Source organism: Biomphalaria glabrata, chromosome 14 (genome assembly GCF_947242115.1).
Source record: "Biomphalaria glabrata chromosome 14, xgBioGlab47.1, whole genome shotgun sequence".
NCBI classification, from domain to species: Eukaryota; Metazoa; Mollusca; class Gastropoda; family Planorbidae; genus Biomphalaria; species Biomphalaria glabrata.
In genome coordinates, this window is record NC_074724.1 from 26,816,962 (window position 1) to 26,842,334 (window position 25,373).

The window sequence follows — 25,373 nt, forward strand, 5'->3', positions numbered from 1 at the left end:
GCTATAAAAAACTAAAGGGAACAATACCAGAAAGAAGAATAAGAGAGGACAGCGAGGAATGGAGAAAGACGGTTGACAGTTCTTGTATGGTGCCCCAACAGTACAGCAGATAGGGATAGGTGAAGGTGAAAATGAATCACTGGGAATTTCTTCCCATTCCTATTCTAGGAACCTCCACAATGCCACGAAAGGACTACCACACCAGCTGCCCATACTGTCGACAACACCTTGTTGAAAGGCGTGGCAGGCTTGTTGGACTGCATTGTCAGGTCTTTCTTCCATCCTAGCCCCGGAGGAGATTTAAAAAAAAACGTTAACCAGCGTTACCGCTTCCACTAACGGACATTTCCTCCGAGGTGCTGGAATTACCTCGGCCAATTTTATCTCAGATTTGAATCTTGTTTGACTATAGCCGCAAGTTAGCAGAGGTTTAAATTCAGAAAATGTGTTCTCCTAGGTAGGCGGGTAGCCAGCCAAGGCTAGAGAGACCGGTTTAGGCAACAGTTGCTCGTCTTTGCCCCATTTTCAGTCAGTAGGCCTAATAACCATTCCACTGGACCCAATTTCTAAGCTGTAAGACGCATTCCTTTGAAAGAATTTTATAGGTAATTGTATACATATATCAATTACCACTTCCGGCAATAACAAGTTTAACGACTCAACAAACACAGATGTTTATTTACGTGGGGACATCACCAATACACAGAACATCGTCTCCCTTGAGCACAGCCTCTTACTAAGCTGGGCGGAGCTTCGTTCTCTTCTCTCTTAATGTCAATATCCTTCTCAGTCTAGCAGTCTAGCCTCTTTAACACTGCACACTATCTGTAGGCCTACTATCTTTGAGTCGGTGTGCATCGCAAGGTTTTAACAATAGGACATAGTGACGCAAAATGTACAGAAACTCAGAACTGAAAGACCTACAGACCAGCTGTTTTAGAATCATGCACCTGATGTAATCAGCTTTTCAAGAATCAGTTTAGACCCCACAGACATTTTCACGTCCATAGAAAATGAAAATGGCGGTGTTCCTATCTCGATCACAGAAACAGACTATTGCTATTTTCAAATAGAAGAAAGGTTTCCAATGCACAGTACGCATCTGCGTGAGGAGAACTGTAGCTGTGGTGCTGATAGAGCCATAAAAATAAAAATACGAAAATTTAACCTTTTTAAAAAAAAATTACTGAGCACATAGAACAATTAAGCCATTTTCATGATTTTGAAATCATGACGCAGCGGTTAATTTACCAAAAACGATTTTTTTTTTCAATTTCGACCCAATAGTTTGTTTTTTTTAAAGCCGACATGTCATAAAATACAAGATTACATGTTCTTTTCTGTTTAAACACAATGTAAACTTTTTTTTTTTTTTTTTTTTTGAGGGGTCTACTCCTTGGCACGTAACTTGATATTGAAGACATTACATTTTTTAAAAAAAGTCCTTTTAAACTGGGACAAATTCTAGGTGTGTACTGATGAAGATGGTATGGTGTATAATTAGAGTTCCCATGTCGTTATAGTGATGAGATGTTGAGGGCTGGCCCCAATGGATCAACATGTGAGTCAATGTCAGAAGCTGAACTGTTGCCGCTTTCAAGTATTTTCTAATGGATAACTAATGAATGCTGTCGGAGAATAAGGAATACTTGCGGAGAGTCTCAGATTTTGAGGCCAGGAGTTGAGCAATGGTCATTTTGATGTTGCCAGGATGGGGGAGGGAGTGATACTAGAAATTAGAGGCCAAAAGTGAGTGTGTTTGGGAGGGCAAGAAAACTTAAATGAAGAAGAAACCAGATACCCATACCATTGATGTCACAAAGTGAAATGATGTTAGATATTAACATGGACTTTTTTTCAGTTACATTAAACTATCCTAAGGACAGAGCAAAGCAAATGTACAGTCAAACAGTATGTAATCAGAAAACAAATGGATGATCAGTCTGAGACTTTCAAATATTATGGAACAGAGGGGATGGTGGCTCACAACATAACTTCTTCTAGGTGGGTAGCCAACCAAAGCTTAGTAGCCCCTCCTGATCTAAATCTCAGAATATGAAGACGCGTGTTGTGTAGACTGTAGACCAATTGACTATAGTATGAAATGTTAAGTCTCCATGAGATACTTAAAATAAGCGGGGATGCCGTGCACCAAATGAACCTTGACGGGGTCACGTGACTCATTCACGCAGCAGGTGTCGCGAGCGTCTATTTGTGTCCCCATAAAACTGGAATGCGTTCATGACTTCCTGTTGGAGAAGTTCGGTTTTGGATCCGAACAATGACCGTCTCAGTGAAGACATATACATTAGTGATTACCTAGATCAAAAAAAAATACAGCCTATGTCCCCTCTACAAAAACACATTACAAGTGGCCACGCGTCTAATATGAAATTGAAATGAATGTGATGCCACAGTGATGCATTCTTTCACTAATGTTTTTTATTTTAAGAGATCAAGGTTAAGGGAGAGTGAATCATTTTAAGCAACTAAACAGTCCCAGCTGTAACCTACATATTTTGCCAGATCCAGCGCAGATCAAGTAATCGTCTCTCGGAGGTCGATTTTAAGTTCTCTTTTTATGTCTTGATCTTTCCTTTGGTCTCAAATGTGTCACTAAAAACTTTTAGCGTAGTAAAACAAAATAAAGGCGTACTAATACATGGTTCGTCTCATTGCAACTTTTAAGTAACTAACTTTAAAAAAAAGAAGTTATAGTAACATAAATATATTGTAACACACACACATGTAGTTGTAACACACATCATATTGAAATCATTTGATCTACTTCCCCAATCACTTAGTCTGTTGATCCATTGGGGCACCACACATGATCTGTTAAGAATCTCCTTTGTGATGTGGTATTTCTAAGTGATACCTTGTACTCGTCAATTGCATCTCAATTCCATTGCAATAATCCTACTTACTTAGTTCTCTTTTAAGCTTAAATCAGCAGAAATCAGTTAAAGTAGAAACATACACACACACACTAACAAAGAGGCTTAACACACACACACACTAACAAAAAAGTGTGTTGGCTGAGTGGTAAAGATCTTGGCTTCCAAATTGGGAATCCTGGGTTTGAATCCTGGTGAAGATTGGGGTTTTTTATTTTGGAATCTGTAGGGCGCCTCTGTGTCCACCCAGCTATGATGGGTACCCGATATTAGCTGGGGAAAAGTAAAGATGGTGTGGTCGTTGTGCTGGCCACACAACACCTTTGTTAACTGAGGGCCACAGAAACAGATGACATTTACATCATCTGCCCTATAGAATGCAAGGTCTGAAAGAGGAACTTTACTTTTACACACACTAAGATATACAACAACATTCAGACTGTTAAAAAGATATAAGGCTGTAAAATTTGTTTGTATTGTTTATTTGTAAACAACTGTACACTGCAATCCAAAGTAGTTGAAAGGTTCATTTTTATCAAGATTTGTAAACTTAATTTACTCAATATCAAGAAAGCTAGCATTGGTTTTATTGTTTAAATGCTACAACACATTACTGTGTACCATGGACAGCTGTAATAAGTCAACATCGTATTTAGTTAGTACAAATAAATGTAATTTTTACTTTAATAAAATTAGCACTTAAAAAAAAATTATTTAAATAAAGTCAGTTATGCATCTAAATGAACATAAATATTTATTAGTTCAACTAAAAACAAGACAAAATCAAGGCACTGTTAGCAAAATCTCTGAATGCACAGCATAAACTATCCTAGGAAAAAAACAAAACAATGTAAATTAAACTTAGAAATATTTGAATTACATTCAATGGAACTAATCATTCTGTTATTTTCTGATCAAAATATTAAACATAAAAAAATTGATTAACATATAAATAAAATTTATAAAAAAAATTAAACATGAGTAAACTTATTTCATTGTTTACCTCACATTCAAAAAAATAATGTCAATATCCAATGGACGGACAGCAATTTTTAAAATAATATTTATTGGATGGAAAATTGGTTTATTTGTAAATACTAACTTCATCAGATGAATATAAGAATATATTTGCCTGTGATTATATACACATTATCACCAACTTAAAAAAAAAAAGGAAATACAATTAAAAATATATACAACATAGAAAATATTTGTAAAAAGCTCATTATCACAAAAAGGTTTTAAATATATCACAGGAGGATAATGTGAATTCATCAAAAATTGGCCACAAAAAAACTTCAGCAGCAATTCATATATTTAAAAACCGAATTCAAATACAAAAATATCTCACAGTAACAAAATATTATTTTCAACTGTACATAGCATTATATCATAACAGTAACAGTCACTCTGATTACATTACATCAAATCATGCTGCTAGATTTTAAATTATAAGTCTTGCACATAAAAAATACTGGGCAATCAGTGAAGTGCTACTTTAGTAACACAATGCAAGAAAATAAGAAAAGGACGATTAAATATATCTTCAACATTTCTAGTACCTTAAATTTGGACATAGAATTTAACAATATCTCAATAACATGTTTTCTTCCTTAAACAGTCTATAAACTTAAAATAATAAATAATATAATACAAAAATCAGGAACATTAATCTTCAGCTATCATTCCACATTTTACAGCTATGGAAAAAAAATTCTTCCTATCCAACAATGGAATTATTGTTTAAATATATAAAATATATAATATATATATATATATATATATAAACATTAGTTCATTTCAATGACACAAACATATTTTGTAGAAACATTAAAAGTTCTACATAAAAGTGTTAAATTTTGCACAGCTGCATCAGTTATTATATTCAAACTTTAAAAAAGGAAATCTCAATTAAAAAATACAACAACAGAGACATCCAATAAAAAATGTAAAAGTATTCCAGAAAATTTATATTTGTTCTAAATATTGTCATAATATTTGTTGCAAATATTGTCTTTTTGTAAAACACTTTTCCTGAAAGCTATTGGTTCATTGCTATACAAAATATTTCGTTCTTTTTTTTTCCCTTTAGTCATCCTTCTGGCACAGGCAGGCGCAGCCTCTTTTAACCCAGTGCTGGACAGGTTTCTTAGTGGGCAGCCAAATGGCTAGAACAAAGTTGGTGGAGTGACCAGTAGTAGAAAGCACACCTTTGCGCTCGCTAGTCTTGTAGACTGGACACTTGTAGCGCTTGTTGGACTCATCAATCTCATTCATGCGCTTGGGGCGGAGCCAGATAATTGGCACTGCCTCATTGAGAATTTTGGGCAGTTGTTCTTCAAGGCAACCCCTAAAATAATGAATTTTATAGAGCATTTGTTACTATTTTTTTTTCAATAATATAGAAAATTCAGAGTAAATTATAAATGAACAAACTAAGAACATTTGCGTGAATTAGATTATTTAGATATTGTTATAAACCTGGTGGTGGCACAGATGGGGGTAGTGGTGTGTGTGTAGTCAGCCGACGCAAATCGCCCCAGGCCAGCGCTAGACGAGCGGTCAAGCGTGACGAGCTACGACGGTCAGCCGAGTCGAGTGTCAACAGGACAGTTCGGGAAAGATCGCCGTTGTGAACAAGAGCTCAGGAGCGTCACGAGAGTTGTAGTCATCTGACCACCTAGAAACGTCAAGTGGCGTTCTGTCCGGTTCGAGAAGGCCAGTAGGGACCCTATATAAGAGCGGAGGTGTCGCAGTCAAGACGGTTGAGAAAAGGGGCTCAATACAGCAGGGTTCAGAAAGCGGGTTTACGACAGGAGTTCAGAACACGGTCGACTACAGCACAGTTCAACGGTGTGGTCCTGTACGGAGCATTACGACGGTTCAGTGCGGAGTACTGTCAAGTACAGTTGAGACGAACGGCGTCTTGATCTTGGTCTGTGATCGAGTCCGACACAACGAGCCCAAGTGTGTGAAGTCAGTCCCGAACTGTTGAACCCAGTGCAAGCCTGGAACGAGACGGAGAGACCAGTGCAAGACTTGATACGGCGGAACGGTGTTATCGGAGAGATATTTGTTATCGCAGAGCTATTTGTACTGTTCTACGTGCTGCCAATTGTACAGTATTGGCTGTTATTTATGGACATTAAACCTTTATGTTATTTTGGAGCCCTGACTTGTCAAGTTCTTTAAGTTGGTGGTGTATGGTGCAGTTTGCAGAGAGCCTGGATAGTGAGATTCATAACAATATATACAAAAGTAAAAAAGTTTCCCTTTCAGACCTTGCGATTTACAGGGCAGATGCTGTTAAGGTTATTTGTTTGGTTATCAAGCAGGGTGTCATGTGGCCAGCACAACGACCAACTGCCTTTACTTTTCCCCAACTAATGTCAGGTACATATTAGAACAGAGTGGATGCCCTAAAAATCCTAAAATTAAAAATCTCAGTCTACACCAGGATTCAAACCCGGGACCCCTTGATTTGGAAGCTAACCACTTTACCACTCAGCCACACAGGCTCCATTAAATTTATGTGACTTCAGTTTAACAGTAACTATTTTGATTCAACATTTATGATTAGAACCTGATAAGTGTACGTTGACAGCTGGATTCTCTATCATTTATACCATCCCATGAACTTCAAGTTTGTTCAAGATTTATTAAATATACTCATTAAGAAAAAAACACTTTTATAATTTTGATATTGCTACTAAGAAAAACAACAACTTCTAAGCAAAAACAAATGTCTATATTAGTTATCCTAAACATTCTTAGACTTCCCACCATAAATATGGTAGTTATATAAAGTACCTAAGCTATATGATGTAGGAATTGATGGAGTATCAATCTCAAATTCTTTAATCTAAACTTCATAAAAAATAAAACAAGATATTTTCTGTGCAAGGACTTGAAAAGACTTCTTTCAAATTAGTCAATTAGTTAATATATCATGGATGCCTGGTCACGTGGTATATGTGCTAGACTGTCGTTTGGTCATCTCGATGGTCCCAGGCTCATACCCTGCCTGCTACCATCTGCCACCATCCTGCAGGAGGTTTGGACTAGGAGGTAAATTATCTTCAGCTCTGAAGGAACATCCGAAATTTGTAAAACAAACATTTTACAAACATATACTACAGCCCCCCAAAAAGCAGCAATTCATTTTCATGGAACATTGAAGCAAAACATAACTTCTAACAGATTAACTGCAAACTTTAACAAGTAAACTTAAAACAAAATACATACTGAGTTTTGTCCCAGCGAGCACCATCTAGAAACAGACCATAGATGTAAGCACCATCATCAGGAGCCTTGGGCATTCTGTCCTCACTTAATACCTGGATGAGACAAATAATACAAAATATTAAATGTATAAATAAAGTCTACTGACGTTTTAAAAAAATATGAATCAACTTAAATATCTTGCTAAAAAATGTTTATTTCTATGATTAAAAGAAAATTATTTTATTCGATTGCAAAGAAAGTTCTGAGCTTAGCCGTACAAATAAAAGCAAATACTAATGTGTTTTTATATAAGAGATAAGCAAAACTCACAGCTTTACACATTTTGGTCATTTCAACTTCATATATGTACAATATAAATAAGATGGCAGTTTCACTATAAACAACTTTTTAATCATTCAGTGTTTAAGTGTTAATGTTTTGCATGTACAAAAAAAAAACAGAAATAATTTTGGGCATAGTACATACTAATTTGTTTCTTCCTTCAACTTAAATCCAGAAGTTATGAAATACTATTGTGTTGACTACCTGCTTATATTGTTTTGTTTTTTTATATACAGTAACAAAATATATATTTATTGTCAAATTGGTCTACATATAACTGAATAAAATTTAATTTGCAATGAATTATTTTTTTAAACTTTAAACAAAAGTAATCATAAAAGAAACTTATTCTAATTATAAGGAACTCACTTCAAAATCAAAAGCCAATTTATCAATTGGAATTGTGTATTTTCTAGCAAAATTTTGCATAACGCCAGTCAAGAAAGCTTGAGTGAAGAAGAAACCAGATACCCAGAAATCTTCAGGTTTTCCATGATCATACCATTGCTGTAACAAAGTGAAATAATGTTGGATATTTACATACACTTAAATTTTTCAGCTATATTAAACTATCTCAAATGAATCAAGGACAGAGCAAAGCAAATGTACTATCAAATAGTATGTAATCAGAAAAGAAATGGGTGATCAGTCTGAGACTTTCAAATATTATGGAACAGGGGGATAGTGGCTCACAACATAACTAAAGATCTCTGACAGAAACTCTGAGACTTGCTCAAGGGAGAACACAGATTCTTGTGCAGCATTTGTCTTTGTTACTGATTAATAGAAAGTTGTTCAATGTATTCTGACAGATTGTGTTATAAAAAGGTATTATTGCTCATAAACATTCACATGTTAGAGCATGGAATGGGTTGCCTGAATCAGCCATGAAAACCAATAACTTTGCAGAATTGAAGTCACTGATTAATATGCATGACTAGATTGACCTAGAGCAGTGTTTCACAAACATTTTCCTTAATGGAACACTTTGCACATCCAGAGTATTTAGTGGAACACTTTGCACATCCAGAGTAGGCCTATTTAGTGGAACATCCAGAGTATTTAGTGGAGCATTTTGCACATTCAGAATATTTAGTGGAACACTTTGCACATTCAGAGTATTTAGTGGAACACTTTGCACACCCAGAGTATTTAGTGGAACACTTTGCACATTCAGAGTATCTAGTGGAACACTTTGCACATTCAGAGTATTTAGTGGAACACTTTGTTTATATGTTCAGAGAGATTAATTCACATTGTGGCCTACTAGTTAATTATTCCTGTAGAGCGTGAGACACCTATTCAGGCTTTGTGGAACACTAGGGTTTCACAGAACACAGTTTTGGAAAAACTGACCTAGAGACTGATGCAGCACATAATTATCTTCTTTTTTGAAGTAACCTCTGTATTTTATAAGTTAGTCAATCAAAACAAGAACGGAGCGGTACAAAAACTCGTTAGTACCTTACTCTGTCAGACTCTATCACCGCCAGGGAACATGAAATGCACCAAGATACCTGTGTGTAGTCGCTGAATGAACTCTTTATGTTGTCTGTTGTATTTATGTGTATTTTTCTGTTGTGTTGTCTTTATATGAAAAAAGAGTCCTTGTAATCACTACAAATTTCCGTAAGGATCAATAAAGCAGTCTTAGTCTTAGTTGTTTCATTTCAGGGGGCGGCCAATCTTAAATTTAAATAGTGAAAGTAACAAGCATGTTGATTGATCTGTTTAGCTTTGTTTTGTATGTAAAGCACATCTTTTAAGCTATAGCAAGCTCAGTGAGCTCTCTTTTGTGGATCTGTAGGGGGATGGGGTCAATTTGAGAGAAAATTTGTATTTCCTTTAGGTGCTCAGTAAACACAACTCAGGGAAAGTCACAGCTTTGATAGGTTAGAGTCATCCACATACTTCACATCTACTTGTTTTTTTTTTTTTTGGAAATAGATCTACAGAACCTTTCCAGATCATTAGAGGCCATGTCTATTATTGGTCTTAATCATGGCATCGAGCTGTGAAATCAGGCGCACAAATTGCTGAGGAAAAGAGAACAGCGATGGCAGAAGAAAAGCACCAAGAAGAAAAGCAATGCCAATGAAACTAGCTTCAGCTGGAATAACCTGCCCAAAGTACAGCCGAACATTAGGCTCACATAGGTCTCACCAGCCACATGAGGAGGCCCGAAACCCCAGTGCAAAGCCCTCAGCCAAATGGATGACAAAAGTGGTCATCATTGAACCACGATGGATGAACTATATACTAACATTTTATCATAGAATAAAATCAATAAATTCGTTTTCATAGAAATAAGAAAAAAACTAAATTTATAATTTTCTTGAATGCTTACTTGTAAAAATTTGAGTCTGTCTAGGAAGTCATTGATATAACTGCCCAGTGGCTTCAATGAAGGGTATGAGCGTTTGGTCCACATGGCTGGCTGTTTGCCAATAAGGAGACTTCCTGCAAGAGCTTCCAAGTCAGCTGACATGACTACAAGTCCTTTGATGGCTTTTTGGATGTTCTGGAGACTTGATCGAATGATGACAAGAAGTCTAAAAAAACAAAAAAGAATTCAGTGTTAACTAAACTTTATACCTCAGAAATTTGTGAACATTTTACTATGAGATCATAGGGCCAGCTTCTGATTCTGGCTAAATCCTAAACTACAATTCCTATTTATTGAAATTAACTGTTTATTCTTTTAGGTAAATTTGCTATGTAAGAATAGACCAGAATAAATGGTTCATATTGGGATTAATTTGCAAAGCTACATTTTTTACAAGGAAGTTGATTCTGTTACTAAAAATATTTAAATATATTAACACTTGTAACTTGATTCCAGTACTGGCAGAGGTCAGTATTTTCATTTGTCATGTAAGGATATTTTAAGTCTACTCAGCAATGTAGGAAGCCCAATGTTTTATAAAGGACATATCAATGGTTAATCTACTTGCTACAAACAATGTAAAAAAATTATTGGTCACACAAATGAGTGAATTTCATATTACCAGCAGTTAAGTCTTTAAAAAAATACCTACTATGATACAATTAATGTGTTTAGTGCACTTCAGCATATACTTTGAGAAAGCTAAAAGTGCATCATAGTTTAGTCAAAATACATTTGTTCTCTTTATTTTTTAGTTAGTGTTTTTCATTTGGCATGTTAGAAAAAGAAAGTTCTAATTGAAGTAAAGTGACCAACTTGTTGAATCTTTCCATCTCCTGGACAAGGACAGTGTTCATACTCTCTGAATACGTGACAGGATATTTCTTGATGGCCAATTCAATATCATAGTCTTTGGGAAGCTAAATAAAATTTAAGAATTGTTATTTAGTATAAGAAACAAAAGGTTTGTGTTTAAATAGCTTATGTATGAAACCTAACCTTTTTTTTACATCAGAAATGGTAATGATTAATAAACTTTATTTTTAATAAGAATTGCATCATTATTGTAGATTAAAAATTTTTTTTATATCATATAAGACTTTTATTACATTTATTTAAATACATTTTCTACTACATATTGAGATGCACTCTAATCTTTCTATTTACGTCATTTTAAACTAAATCTTGTAAATGTTTGTAAAATGTTTTATGTTTCGAATGTTCCTTCAGAGATGAAGATAATCTTCTTCATAGTTCAAACTTCCAGCAGGATGATGGCAGATGGCAGCTATGAACACAGGACCATTGAGACAACTGAGTGACAGTCCAGCGTGCACACTGCATGACCATGCAGCCATCCATTCATCTTGTAAAAGAGGCATTTGACTAAAACTTGAGACATATATTTATCATGCAATCACCTTTGACAAAATGTCCGTGGCAATGTCAGCCAGAGCTTGATCAGTGTTTCCTCCTCCTCCCCCCTGCCCTCCTTGAGTCAGGAGGACAGAGTCAAACAAGAGCCTCACTTCCTGCAGCTCCCTGGAGATATCCACATTCTCATGCATGCCAAAGATCTCAGGATGTTGTGTGGGCGGCAAGTTCTAGCAACAAACATTTCAACAAGGAAAAGATTATCAAACAATGTGCTTACACGATAAAAATGAGATGCATTTATGAGATTTTCAGTTTGTTTTATTTTAAATATCTGAAATGCTAGAAATACTTCAATTAAGTCAACATATTTTTGCATTTATTGTTCAGTTAATTGAAAAGAACTATTTTTTTTAATGTAATAGACAATTTTTGTTAAAATAGGTGCAGACTGTAATGAAAGTCCAAGAGTAAAGTTTGTGACTTGAAGAACACCACAATGTCACTCTAATGGGTACCTGACTTTGGTTGGGGAAAGTAAAGGCGGTTGGTCATTATGCTGGCCACATGACACCTTGCTTGTTAACCATTGGCAAAAGCAACAGATGACCTCAACATCATCTGCCCTGTAGACCCCATGGTCTGAAAGGGGGAACTTTACTTTTTTTTCATTTCCCATTAACTTAATCATTATCTTACTCTTAGTGTAATAACAAAAATATCTAGAAACCAGTACTGTCAAACCTGTACCCTAACCGTTATTGTCAAACCTGTACCCTAACCTTGACCAGTACGTCTCATTTAATACCACTCATTAAACATTTCGCTCATACAAACAAGTTTATGTAGTAAATGCTTTGACAAGTGTATCCCAGAACTTACTATCTAGCTCAACATGTAATTCTAATCTTAAAAGAAACACGCTCATGTCAGTTGCAGTAAGGTTTTATCAAGACTTTGTTTATATGAATATAACAAGATATTGGATTTCTACAAATGAAATTAAATCTCATAAAGAAGATATCACAGAAGATATGACCAAATTTTGATTGGAATTATATATCTGGTTGCTAGATGACACCTTGTTTATTAGTCCCAAGTACATCGATAAATTAAATATTGAACTAATTTTTTTTTCAAGTTGAATTTTCAGCACCGGAAAAAAAAAAGGCATTTTAAGATTGGGAATAAAAAGTTTTGCAAAAGTTGTTTAGCTTTCTTCAACAAGTCTTGATAAGAACTTATCCACTACCTTGATAAACTCTACAGCTTCATTGTATCCATTTTTCGTAGGACAGTGATAGTTGCCACTGGGGGAAAACTTGTATTTCTGGTCAGTGACAATGGCAGAGTTGAAGAAGTCAGCCAGAATGGTCAGCAGACAACGCCTGTCCCAATCGTCAGTGACACGCCCACCATAATTACACTCTCCAGTCATGTAGGTGATGGCGTCAAAGGGAACATCATCATACTCATTTATAAACATCTGGCGTTAGAGATGAAATCAAATTTAGCAGTGATAAAAAAAAGTACTTAAACTCTGTTATTGTTTATATAGAGACCTAAACATAAATAATCCCGTAAGCCTGTTTTGTTTTCAAAATGAAATCATTATTTAAGATGTCAAGTTATTGGATAGAAAATAAACAAGGTTTTACAAAAAGACTAACTCAGAAAAATTGATTTACTTTATTGATATCTAAAAATATTTTCTGTCAATTCAAAATTATACACTGTTTTACTAAAGATATAAAGATAAGTGACAAACAAGAGGAAGATTAAAATAGTTTCTTTTCAATTCCAAGGTTCAAACATTATGGGATTATTGAGTCTAGAAAATTCAAATATTCTTTTTCAATTCCAAAGTTTACCTGAAGTTGCCTGACAGAGATTCTCAAATCAGACTCATTAAACCCATATGCAATATTCCAACCTAGAGGTCCAAACTTTCTTCTCTCCTGGACTAGAGCATGGAAGAAACACAAACCAAACAATAGTTTCTCAAAGCTCTGGAGGAAAGAAAGGAAATAGATTTTGTTATTAATTACATTGTGTCTTACTAAAGTTGTTTTTTCAAATGCCTAATGCTATTCTTTTCAGAAATTAAATGACTAGGAGTTTAGAAAACATGACATATAAAAGTAATAAGAGACTAAGAGCTTAGAAAACATGACATATAAAAAGTAATAAAAGACTAAGAGTTTAGAAAACATGTCATATAAAAGTAAAATAAAAGACTAAGAGATTAGAAAACATGACATATAAAAGTTAGAAGTGGCATCTGTCGCATATGTTTTAAAAGTTTAAATTTTGCCAGCAGGAGCCATACATTGAAGTTCCCTTGTTATCTTATCCTATAATTTATAAACATTCCTTTAAACATTCTTATGCATAACCAATGAGACAGTTCATTCATGTATGACATTATCTTTAACACATAATTTATATACACAGCCTAGGAAATGCTAATAAGAGAAGTGTTTTCTTATTCTACCATTTCAAATGTTAAAGAGAAGTTATTTTAATAGTGTGATCTAGTGGTTCATCAGGCAAATGATGGTAAATTAACTTCTATTCAGGCCAATAAATAACATGAGGTTTGCATGGGTAGAATGACAGCTAACCAGTTTATTGTTCTCTCTCTGTTCCCTTTTCAGACCTTGCAATCTATAGGGTAGATGATGTTAAGGTTCTCTGTTTCTGTGACCAATTGTTAACAAGCAGGGTGTCATGTGGCCAGCACAATGACCTTTACTTTTCCCCAACTAAAATCAGGTACTCATTAGAGTTGGGTAGACTCAGGGGAGCCCTAAAAATCCCAAAATTCAAAATCCAAGTCTTCACCAAGATTTGAACCCAGAACCCAGGTGCAGAAGCCAAGCACTTAACCACTCAGCCACCACGCCCCTTATTGTTCTCCATTTGAGATAAAATACCCTATTAGGACTAGGTAAAGTTTATTTATGAACTTACAGTCCAATTATTAAATCATGTAGGCCTATTTGCATCATGTTTCCGCTTCAATATTTCCATCAAGAGTATTAAAATAAATACAGCCTGATTTAAATGTATCCTTACAATGATCAATCCATATTCTGTTAGCCCAATGAGAAATGTGATTCTCTCGCTACATTTGTTTACCTGCTCTTTGCCCTTGCAACCCTTGAAGAATGTTTCATCGCTGATTGGATCATTCAAATAGCTCTGCAAGAGGTTCTGACGAAGTCCAGTCGGTGGTTCATTGGTCATTTTAACACCATTTTGTAAGACAGTCACAGGAAACTGTTCATTTTAGGCAGACATTGTAAGTTCATCATGTGAAATGGCACATTTTAAAACATGGCAAGAAAAACAAAGAAGTTTTGAAACTGAGTACTGTACTACTTAGCAATGAAAAGAAAACTTAAAAGAAATAAAACACATATTCAGAGTGCAGAACATAGACATGTGGTTTAAATATCTTATAACATTTCTTGAGCTAGAATAAAATATAATTTTCTTTATTTAATGCTCAAAATGAAAACTTATAAACTGAAGATGCAACAGTTAATATGCTGCATAATTAATTACAACAACAAAAAAAAAATGAAAACTAGATCTATGTTTTCATGTTAATATTTTGATCTGGGTAAGTAGTTATAATATAGAATGAGTTATGCAATAGTACATTAAGTTATGTCTTGACCCCACTTGTTGCTAACAAAAAGTGTCTTTGTGGTTTTAAAATAGCAGCACAAAAACAATGAGACTAATGTAATTTCCTTTCAAACATTAATTCTGAATGCTGTATAGACATAAGTATGATTTTATGTTTACATTATAAAAAAACATATCATATCCCCTTTAACTTGAATGTATCTCACTTTTAGCTATAAATTAGCTTAGTTGACAATCCTATGGTACATATAAACTATGAATTAGTTTTCAACTATACTTAATGAAATATGCTAACCTTAGGAGATGGGTAACTTGTTAACCAAAGCCTGAAAGAGGAATTTGTTGTTTCTGGTGTGAATTCTTCACAAATCTTCTCCAGAGAGTTCATCCATGACACAGCCAAATGACAGTTCTGTAAAAGAACCCATGAACCATCTTCCTTGGCTAGTTTGATCATCTTGGCAGCTATTGGTCCCTGCAGAGTAGTTAATAAAGAAATAAGCCAACTCTTGCAAGTGCAACGATTTTTTAAAATGATAATGAATAATAAAATATATATATATATATATATATACATATAAAATCATAAAAAATGTTAGCAAGTACCTGTCCTTGACCCAAAGATATTGAATTAAATTTGTTGCCCCCAAATCCTTTATCTTCTGCATATTTCAAGAGGCTCATGGTGGGGTCTGCTCCAGGGGACAGAACAAAGATCAATGGTGTGCAGCAGTTAGAATCTCCATAGCTTTTGGCCAGGTCAAAGGGGGGAGGTTCAACAAATTTCTTCCCAAGCTTTTCCATAACAAACTCAGTGATTGCAAGACCAATCTGGAATAAATGTAAATATAATCTAAATATGATGGACATGAAAAAGCTGAAGTTAAATGAAAATGTTTACACACAGTACCAGTGACATCATTTCTTTTCTCCTAAGTTATCTTTGAAAGTTAAAAGATGAATTCTTTAATTAGGTTTTGAGGGTGTTTCCACCAAGGTAAAAATTTAAATAATGTAATTTTACATTGAATTAATTTTTTTTTTACAAAAAAAATAAAGATTTATATTTTTAAATGTTTCATTTCTGGCCAAATAGTTCAAATGTCTCAGTTTCCATTAACTTCTGCAAATGCCATCAATTTAAAAATGTAAATGGGAGCCAAGAAAAAACCTGGCAACATAAGATTATTATAGTCCAAAACACCAACTTTTATTGCAACATTTTTGACAAATTGAAAACAATTATCTACATTTTTTAATAGCCTCCTTTACCTTGTCAGGTCGCACTGTCCTAAGTACTATCATCCTCTGGAAGTCATTAAGTTTAGTGTTCCAAGGATCTGGTAAAGTCACTTTGTGAGGCTCTTTCTCATTGTAAAAGTCTTTCCATTTCTCTATGTTTTTCACAAAATCTTCCCTGTTCAAAAGTTAGATTTTCAGTCAGTATGGACAATCAAGTGTTATTTTATATGTCAGTGCTCAATTCACCATGTTTCACTAATTTAATAATCTTAAAGAAAAAAAAGTAACTACTTTGCATGTACAATAACAAGCTTTCAAAAAATCTTTTGTCAAACGTGATAGATAAAACCTAGAAATTAGTATATACTTTTTTATCCCGATATTTTTTACACGTTTCAAAATGCAACTAAAAGACACTTTCAAAGATGGCTATAAATATTTAGAGATTTGGTGATGCAAGAAAGAAATCCTTCTGACCAACCTGAAGCCTTTAAAGTTTTTAAGATCACTCATCCTGCATATTTCATCCCAACATTTCTCATTCAGCCATACAGGTGCAGGATTGGCCAGTTTGTTCTCCAAACCAATGCCTCCAGTCAAGAAAAACATGAACTCTTCTGTGTTTAGATCTTTCTTGGCTCTTCAGGAATGGGAAAACAATTTAGAGATGAAATTATTGAAAACTAGCAGATCATGAATGTATTTTTCTAATAAGAATCTTTAATATTAACTAAGTTCTTGCAAGAAAATAAATATTCAATGTTTGCATAGTATAGTTAAAAAGAACAATGCTAATGTATTTAAATACTTTAAATTTTCAGATATTTAGTTAAAATGATATTCAACAGCATATTTTGAGTAGGGTAATAAAAACATAAAGAATGTGTGCTTAAAAAAACACAATTATAAACAAAATTTATATTTCATGTGTTATTGTGTTCAAACATAAAATTAACCACACAAGTGCTTTGAAAATAATTTTATCACTGCAGTGTTTTAGTGTAAATCTAGCAACATAATGTGTCATCTTAGACAAGTAATGAAATTCTTCTGATTTTACTAAATGAACACATTAAAGTGCTATGTGTGAATAAGAAAGATTAAAACATGGAAAAACTTCAAAATAAAACATGTATATGAAACAAATATAATTTTTAGCTAATGCACTCAATCATTAGTTATCACTGCAAGGCACAACACACATGCTTTTGAAAACTATTAGAGTTTGGTGTATTCTGTAAAACTCTTACAATTATAAGCATCTAGCAATCACTAGCAACATTGTTAAGTAGTTAAAATGCAGCGAAAACTTTTGACCCCTGCCCCTAAAAAAATGCAAAGCCACACTGTATTTCTGTGACACAAAAGTGACATTTTGATCTTTTGTTAATGTAAATACTTTATCCGCCTCCATACATAAAAATGAATAAACAAACTAAAAACATAAACCAACTTTGCATGCTACTGCAAAGGGCTTGTAACTGTCAGCTTTTCAAGTCCTGTTTCTGAAAACTCCTCATTGTAAAGAGAAGAGTTCAGTGTGCGAGTCATAACAATAATCTTAGTAGTTTGTTAATAGCAGAGAGATAGGTTCAAGCTTTTAGTGCTTGTTGTTCTAAGGACCCAGAATCACGCAGGTGAAGATGAGAAGATCCTTAATAGTGTGAAGCAATAGAAACTGTGATGGCTTGGGGCAACTGAATGATGAATTCATTTCAAAGGCTATCTTATGGTGTAGAAAGAGTGCACAGAAAAGTTTACCATAAAAAGGAGCTTGGTGGACACCATGAAAAAGTGAAGTGGCTGATCATTTGACAAACTACTGTAGGTTGTCTTTTAATTTATTACAACAGAGCAGAGGTTCTCAAACTTTTTCACATAGGGACCCTTTTATATAGTCATAATTAGCCAACTGAAAAAGCTACATAATTGCATAGTATATAAGTCTAAAATGTAAAAACAATTGTTGAAGGATGTTTATTGAGATTATAATTGTGTTTAAAATAAAAATTTATAAAAGCAATTAATAACTTGGATGGTGTTTATGAATTTTAATAAAAGTATTTTTGTCTGGCTTATTGTTTGTAAGTAGCAACCACTAATCTCTAAAAGCACAAATTTCTAGTCAGTTTCTTTTATTTGTGATGAGGTTCAAGACAGCAATGAATCCAGTGACAACAGATTGAGAACCACTGCAATAGAGCGCCTGATTTTCAACATCATTACATCACACATACAATACCAGTAAGTTATTATGATATGAGGATTATAGTCTTTCTAGACAAGGTGAGAAGTATAGTCTTTTTAGACAAGGTGAAAAAAATAGTCTTTATAGAACAAAGTGGAAATTTAATCTTTCTAGAACAAGGTGAGAAGTATAGTATTTTTAAACAAGGTGAGAATTATAGTCTTTTTAAACAAGGTGAGAAGTATAGTCTTTCTAGAACATGGTGAGAAGTATAGTATTTTTAAACAAGGTGAGAAGTATAGTCTTTCTAGACAAGGTGAGAAGTATAGTCTTTCTAGAACAAGGTGAGAAGTATAGTCTTTTTAAACAAGGTGAGAAGTATAGTCTTTCTAGAACAAGGTGAGAAGTATAGTCTTCCTAGACAAGGTGAGAAATAGTTTTTTTTAGACAAGGTGAGAAGTATAGTCATTTTAGACAAGGTGAAAAGTATAGTCTTTCTAGAACAAGGTGAGAAGTATAGAGTTTCTAGAACAAGGTGAGAAGTATAGTCATTTTAGACAAGGTGAGAAGTATAGTCTTTTTAAACAAGGTGAGAAGTATAGTCTTTCTAGAACAAGGTGAGAAGTATAGTCTTTCTAGAACAAGGTGAGAAGTATAGTCTTTCTAGACAAGGTGAGAATTAGTTTTTTTTAGACAAGGTGAGAAGTATAGTCATTTTAGACAAGGTGAAAAGTATAGTCTTTCTAGAACAAGGTGAGAAGTATAGAGTTTCTAGAACAAGGTGAGAAGTATAGTCATTTTAGACAAGGTGAGAAGTATAGAGTTTCTAGAACAAGGTGAGAAGTATAGTCATTTTAGACAAGGTGAGAAGTATAGTCTTTCAAGAAAAGGGAGCAACAAAGAGTTGCTGGTATAAAGGTGTTGTTTTATTTCTTTTTGTTGACAAGTGGAAATGGGTTGGGTGGGGGGGGGGGGGGTAGAAGAGATATTAATGGTATTATTTATGGAATTTTTTTTAACTTCTATCATCTTTATGTTGTAATGAAGTGTTTCTGCAGTTAAAAATATGTTCAAACATTACCACAAATAAATCAAACCAATCAAATCATGCGCAGATACTAGACTAGAAGTCTGCAATAATAAAATATTCAACTAGCTTTACTGATTCAAAAAATCTATAACAGAACCTGATAACTTTGTTTCAAAATTTTACAAAATGTTTATAGATATAATAAAATTATTGTAAATAATAGATTAATATAATTGAATCAAAAGATATATTTATTCATTTTGTGAAAAGAAATTCTATGTTCAATGATCAGAACAATCTGTCCCGAAAACAAAAAAGATTAGTAATTAAAGTCGTTTGTCTTATTGCAGACTGTTGTGCCATGCTAGCTACAAGTGTTATACACACAGCAGGGATGAAATCCTTCAATCAGACATACTTACAACAAGATGTTTGCACAGAGGACAAAAGAAAAGAGCAGTTTGTCTTTCTCAAACAGAGAGCGACAAATACTGCAGTAGAGGTTATAGGTAAAGTGGTCAGACAAGTAACGCAGACGCTTCTCCACAATTTTGGACTTGTTACTAAATAAAAAATGGTAAAAGAAAAAGAAGAGATAGGCATAAATAATATGTAAAAAACATTGTTTAGTTCATTCCCTTTTTCTGAGCTCTCCAATGCACGAAGGCAATCTAATATACAAGTGCTGAAAGTATTTAAGTCACAAAAAGTCATAATAAGGAAAGTTGATTTTAGTGCCATCTTTTTTGGAGAGTTCAACAGTTACTAAAAAGAAAAAAAAGGAATCCATATTTGTTAATAGTTGTAATTATGTTATGTTTTTTTTTTTTACATGTTTATAGAATGGAAGATTATTACATCCTAGCCCAAACTTCTCACAAAACGGGCAGGGGATAGTGGCAGGCAGGGTTCTAAAAACCTATTATCATTGAGATATAGCCCAGAGCACTTATCACATGATCATGATCATATATTAGTAAACTGTCCCAAGAAATTTTATTTTGCCAACTAGAAGGGCCAACTAAAACTCAACTTTCCCTAAGATTTTAGCACTAGTTTCAGTAAATGGACATAAGTTGAAATTTATAAGACAAATCCAGAGTTTAAAAGTGAACATGATTAAACTTTATCATGTCTCTCCCATTTAGTGACTTAAATACTTCTAACACATGACCTTCTGTTTTTATCTGAAAAAGAAAATGGCTTCATTAGGTGGAGAATGTATTGGTTCTCTTGTTGAAGTCCTAGAAAACAAAGTGCTGTGGAAAAAAAACACAGGAGTTGTCAGACAAAAATGAAAGTTGTCAGTGACTTACAACTGAAGGTTGGCACACAAGATGAATGAAAAAACAAGTTTGTGTTTGGCCAGAAGTGACCTGGCCACATTGTCGTACAGCAGGAGAGTGAAATGGTCACTCAGGTAGCGCAGACGGCGCTCTATTATCTTTGACTTATTACTGTGAAATAAAGCAGACAAAGTCAGAACATCGTGCTATGTAAAATAAAAACCCAGCTCACTGACCAACAAACAAAAGTTTATTGTTAAATAATTTAGTTATTTAATGACATCAGATGTAAATACAAATTATTTAACTATATTGAAAAATGCACACTTAAACATCTTATGTAACATTTAAATTTTGTTATAAATATTTCTTTAATAATCTTTTTTTCCTTATCCCTAATTATCCCTAATGGCCAAACAGTAATAGTTCATTTGACAGACATATTCAAATAAATGTTACCTTTCCGTATTACAATTTATTTCTTTTATTTAGCTGAAATAGTAAACTCTGCAGAGGCTTTATGTCATTGGAACCATCTTCTTATCTATCAACAAGCTGTTAACTTTTTTTTTACAAGCAGAAAATGCAAACCTTTTTTTATACAGTAACCAGACATTTGCAGCTAAGGCATTACCTGCTGCAGTATGCCTGCATCTATTTATAGCTCTAAACAAGTTCTATTTAGCTCCCACTTAAGACATATTGCCCTAATGACAAATTATATTCCCAAACTTCCTGATTAATCATGAAAGCTGTACAAATAACAGGATTTAAAGTTAAATGAGATTGTTACCAGGCTTAAATTTATAGAATGAGAAAAGAGTTAGGTTTGAATATGTAAATATATATAAAAGCTTTATTTCAATTTAATTTTGGTTCTTGATTAAGATAAACCAAGTTTTTATTTTTTTTAACTATAAAATACAATATTAAACAACAGTAAAAAAAAATAATTTCTGTTGAAACCACTTCTGCTAAGAAAGTAACAAGAGTTACCTACCTGTCTTGAATGCTCATGATGAACAAGTTTACAAACCAGGTCAGAGAGTATTGGTACATGGGATCAATGTTTGGTAGGTCAGTGATAGAGAAGAACAAAGTGGAGGAATGTTTAGCTATTGGCCTGTAACCAACTCGTGATGATTCAATTTTCTTTTCAGTCTCCTCTGCAACCTTTTATTTTTTTTACAAATAAAAACAAAAGTACAAAGAGTGGTGTTATGTTACGAGTGAAATGTAAGGAAATGTGATCATAAATGTAAATAAAAACAAAGAGATTTGTCTTCACAAATTAACATTAAAAGTACTCCCACATTATGTCAACTTTATACACAAAGCCTCTAAATCAATGTTTTTAAATTTGAAATTTTAAGGTTCAATTTTTTTTCAAGAAAATGCACCTTGAAATAGACACAACAAACACAAAAACAACAGTGGTTAATTTGAAAAACATTTAATGTACATCATCTGATAGACAAAAACTACATTGTGGCTGTAATCGTTTTTAATTATAATTATAAAATATGTGATATTTGTATGGGATGGAGTTGACCAGGCACCATAGTTTACCCATTACTGAGCTATATAAATAGGCCTGCCAATCAACCTTAGTCTCCCTAAACATGTCTGATACCTTTTAAAACAAAGTAGATGTATGGAAGTCTTCAATACCAAAGTTAAAATTCTCAGGACTCCAGAACATTATCATATCCTGCAGAAAGTTGGTCATCAACCTGTTCCTCTATAGCCAGTACAACCAAAAACCATTATGTCCGTAATGAATTTCCAACTCAACCTGTAACTAGTGGTACATGAGTGTCCTCCTTCAATATGATGGGACATTCCATTCAGAAACTAAGGGATCTCACAAGTGATCTAATACATTGACCTATCACTAATACACTAGTACCTTTTGTTTCTTGGAAATCTCATCAGAAAGAACTTTTGAAGAATCTAGAACTTGAATGGCTTGTTCATCTTCCAGAATGTTCCCCTCTGAGGCAGACAATGTGTGCAGGATTTTGTCCTCAATCTCCTTCAACTGTTTCTTATTGGTGGCACTGGTGACTATCAAGGCTTGCCTTTCTTCCTCAAGTTCAGGCCTGTGGTAAGAGTGGTGTCCCTTTTAGTTACAACTGGAACTCATTACTTCTGCTTATTATGAATGCATGAACTATGTTGAAGCAGCTAATTGTTGAATATTAACCCAAAGCTAGAATGTTCACATGTTAGCATCAAAATGTTGGGATGTAACAAAGAAACTGAGAGATTGGATTTTGAAATGTCATTTAGTTTGTACACCTCAAAGCAGGAAGTTCAGTAAATGAACTAAACAGTTTTATAAGTTTGAATTTAAGTTGAAAACCAAAGTTACAGTTCTGATAACAATGAAAACTGTTGACTAATAAATCTATTCAGCCCTAGTCAAAACCTTATCTTATCTTATAGATTACAGACATTACTTCAAAAGAGAAGATTTGCATAAAAGAACATTTGAAAACATTGTACAACTTCTAATTACTACACTATCAAAATGTTTATGTGATGGGGAGGTACACTTTTATAAATTCTGTTTAAGCATTGAAAGGGTTGCTTGACCTAGACAACAAACATCATATTGATCTTTTGTAAATAACAAAAATAAAAAGACTTACATATTACAATAAAAGGAGTTGAAAAGAGTCTCACCTTTCTTTCGCAACAACAATACCCAGGAGCTGATCTTCAAGGCCTTCTGGTGTTATCATAAAGTTAAGGAGTGAAACTTTGGTGGATAACTCTGGCATGTAGTGAGGGTTACGCAGCTTGGTGGTGATGTAGAAACGGAAGTCCTGGCTGTACTCAATGATGTTATCACCGAGACGAATCATCTCCACACCAGCTAGATGTTAGAAACAAAACCCAGATTTGAAATGCTTACACTATTACTTTGAGGATAATAACCTGCAAAGATTCATGCTTTTATCCTGAAGCTAATGACATTGAAACTTATTAACTTATCTGGCAACTTGGTCAATGTCAAATATATATGAACTAATAAATTAAGATGCTTAGTATAACTTTATGTATTTATGAAGAATTTAGAAAATGAACTAAAACAAAATGAAGTCTGTTCAAGTGATGTGTGAAAAGAAATGTTTCAGGCGACAGTTAGGAAAGTAAATAAATATTTATGAATTACTAGATGCATTAATCAGAACTTTGGACAAGAATGAAAATTACAAAAGAAAATGTGCATAAAACACACCTTATAAACTATGCCAGTAATTAACTATTTCTGTCCAATATATTACAATTAATATATCTTCTAATTTCTAGCTTTATTTAACATCTTAAATGTGATGCATTTAAGAAACAACATATACATCACAAGGAATCAATAGTGTTATGATGTTTTAGTGTTATGATGTTTTAAACATACATCATCATTGTAAGATCAGTGATTTGAAGCCAAAAAAAAAGGTAAAAATAGATTTAAAAGTAATAGTCAATAACATGACGTATCAGTTGGCTGACTGTTTTGGTGCAACTGGTAGCAGATGTGAGATGTGACTGATAAACAAAAAAAAACAAATATTCCTATTCAAACAGATAACAGTAACACTGAGTGAGATTTCAAATGAAATATTTCAAACCTGTGCTTGGTGCACCTTTTGCAGCTGTAGTTAGGAAAACAAACCCAAGATTTGGCAAGTTTATTTTACCAAAACAAAATACAGATTGGAATTTTTTTTTTTTCTAAAACAAATCACAGATAAAACAAGTTTTTTTTTTGTTCTTGTTGTTTTTTGTTTTTTTTGGGGGGAGAGGGGGGGCTGAAGGGGATGGAACTAAAAGACATATTTATATTTGACATGTTTTTTATGAAAACAAATCACAGCTATAACTATTTTTCTCATTGAAAACAAAATCATATGTATGTTTTTTTTCCTAGAATCAAATCATAAGCATTATTATGTAACAATATAAACAAAATTGAGGTTTAAAAATCAGTTTTTCTATGACACAAATCAAGACTTGTTAAATAATGGGACTAACACTTTTGTTTCATCGAAAACAAACTTGTCATTCCATCTGATAACTTAAAAAACTAAAATACATAGCAACGGTAATTACAAAAATGTGTAATTTGATTTCTTGAAATAAAGGAAGTAATGAAACAAATTTCTTTTCATGGCATTAACAGAACTTCAAACTTAGTGATGATACAAAAGATGAGGCAGAGAATTGGCTGGAAAAGAGAAGAATAATGTGAGAATTTACAAGGAATTCTATTAGCTTGAAGGTTTTCTGGTGATTTTTTTTCATTACATGTTCAATCCAAACTAACCTTGTTTAAATGTCTGCTTCAGAAGTAAAGGCTCCAGGGATGGGTCAAGCTCCTCGCCAACATTCTCCAGCAGAAGTGGGTTGCCAAAAGTCACGCAGTTTTCCAAGGTCCTCATATAGTCTGCGTCTGACAGTTTGATCACTGACAGTGTGTTGTCTTTCTCAGAATTCTTCACCCAGCGGTTGGCCTGACCTTGGGGGTCAATCATCAGTGGCCTGGTTAAAAAGATTTGGTTCACAATAAGAAATAATGTAATTCTTAGTTTGATAACAAGGTAGTTTTGGTGACTATTGAATTTTAAAATTCTTTTTGAAAAAAAAATCTCTAAAAAATAAAATGGGAGATTAGGCAATCTTAAAACTCTAAGCTGTGCATTTATGAATAGGATTGTAAATAAAACTTTAATATAAATCTATA

The 25,373-nt window shown here is 33.6% G+C and overlaps 1 protein-coding gene across 4 annotated transcripts in view; it reads right to left on the reverse strand.

Annotated features, from left to right (window-relative positions):
- Positions 1-3,363: 3,363 nt before the first annotated feature.
- LOC106055163 (dynein axonemal heavy chain 12-like) overlaps positions 3,364-25,373 on the reverse strand; it is a 72,085-nt gene continuing 50,075 nt past the window's right edge. For 3 of the 4 annotated variants that reach the window (XM_056009538.1, XM_056009537.1, XM_056009540.1), the window contains exons 61-78: positions 24,957-25,171; positions 23,315-23,507; positions 22,536-22,728; positions 21,627-21,799; positions 19,763-19,903; positions 16,604-16,762; positions 16,153-16,297; positions 15,487-15,711; positions 15,176-15,355; positions 14,365-14,505; positions 13,095-13,232; positions 12,476-12,709; positions 11,271-11,453; positions 10,666-10,769; positions 9,811-10,015; positions 7,833-7,970; positions 7,143-7,234; positions 3,364-5,247 (exon numbers count right to left, since the gene is read on the reverse strand). In XM_056009538.1, the coding sequence (XP_055865513.1) occupies positions 4,986-5,247; positions 7,143-7,234; positions 7,833-7,970; positions 9,811-10,015; positions 10,666-10,769; positions 11,271-11,453; positions 12,476-12,709; positions 13,095-13,232; positions 14,365-14,505; positions 15,176-15,355; positions 15,487-15,711; positions 16,153-16,297; positions 16,604-16,762; positions 19,763-19,903; positions 21,627-21,799; positions 22,536-22,728; positions 23,315-23,507; positions 24,957-25,171 (3,121 nt within the window). In that variant the 3' untranslated portion in view covers positions 3,364-4,985. Of the gene's footprint in view, positions 5,248-7,142; positions 7,235-7,832; positions 7,971-9,810; positions 10,016-10,665; positions 10,770-11,270; positions 11,454-12,475; positions 12,710-13,094; positions 13,233-14,364; positions 14,506-15,175; positions 15,356-15,486; positions 15,712-16,152; positions 16,298-16,603; positions 16,763-19,762; positions 19,904-20,656; positions 20,798-21,626; positions 21,800-22,535; positions 22,729-23,314; positions 23,508-24,956; positions 25,172-25,373 lie in introns of all 4 variants that reach the window. The other variant, XM_056009536.1, reaches the window with a different exon arrangement.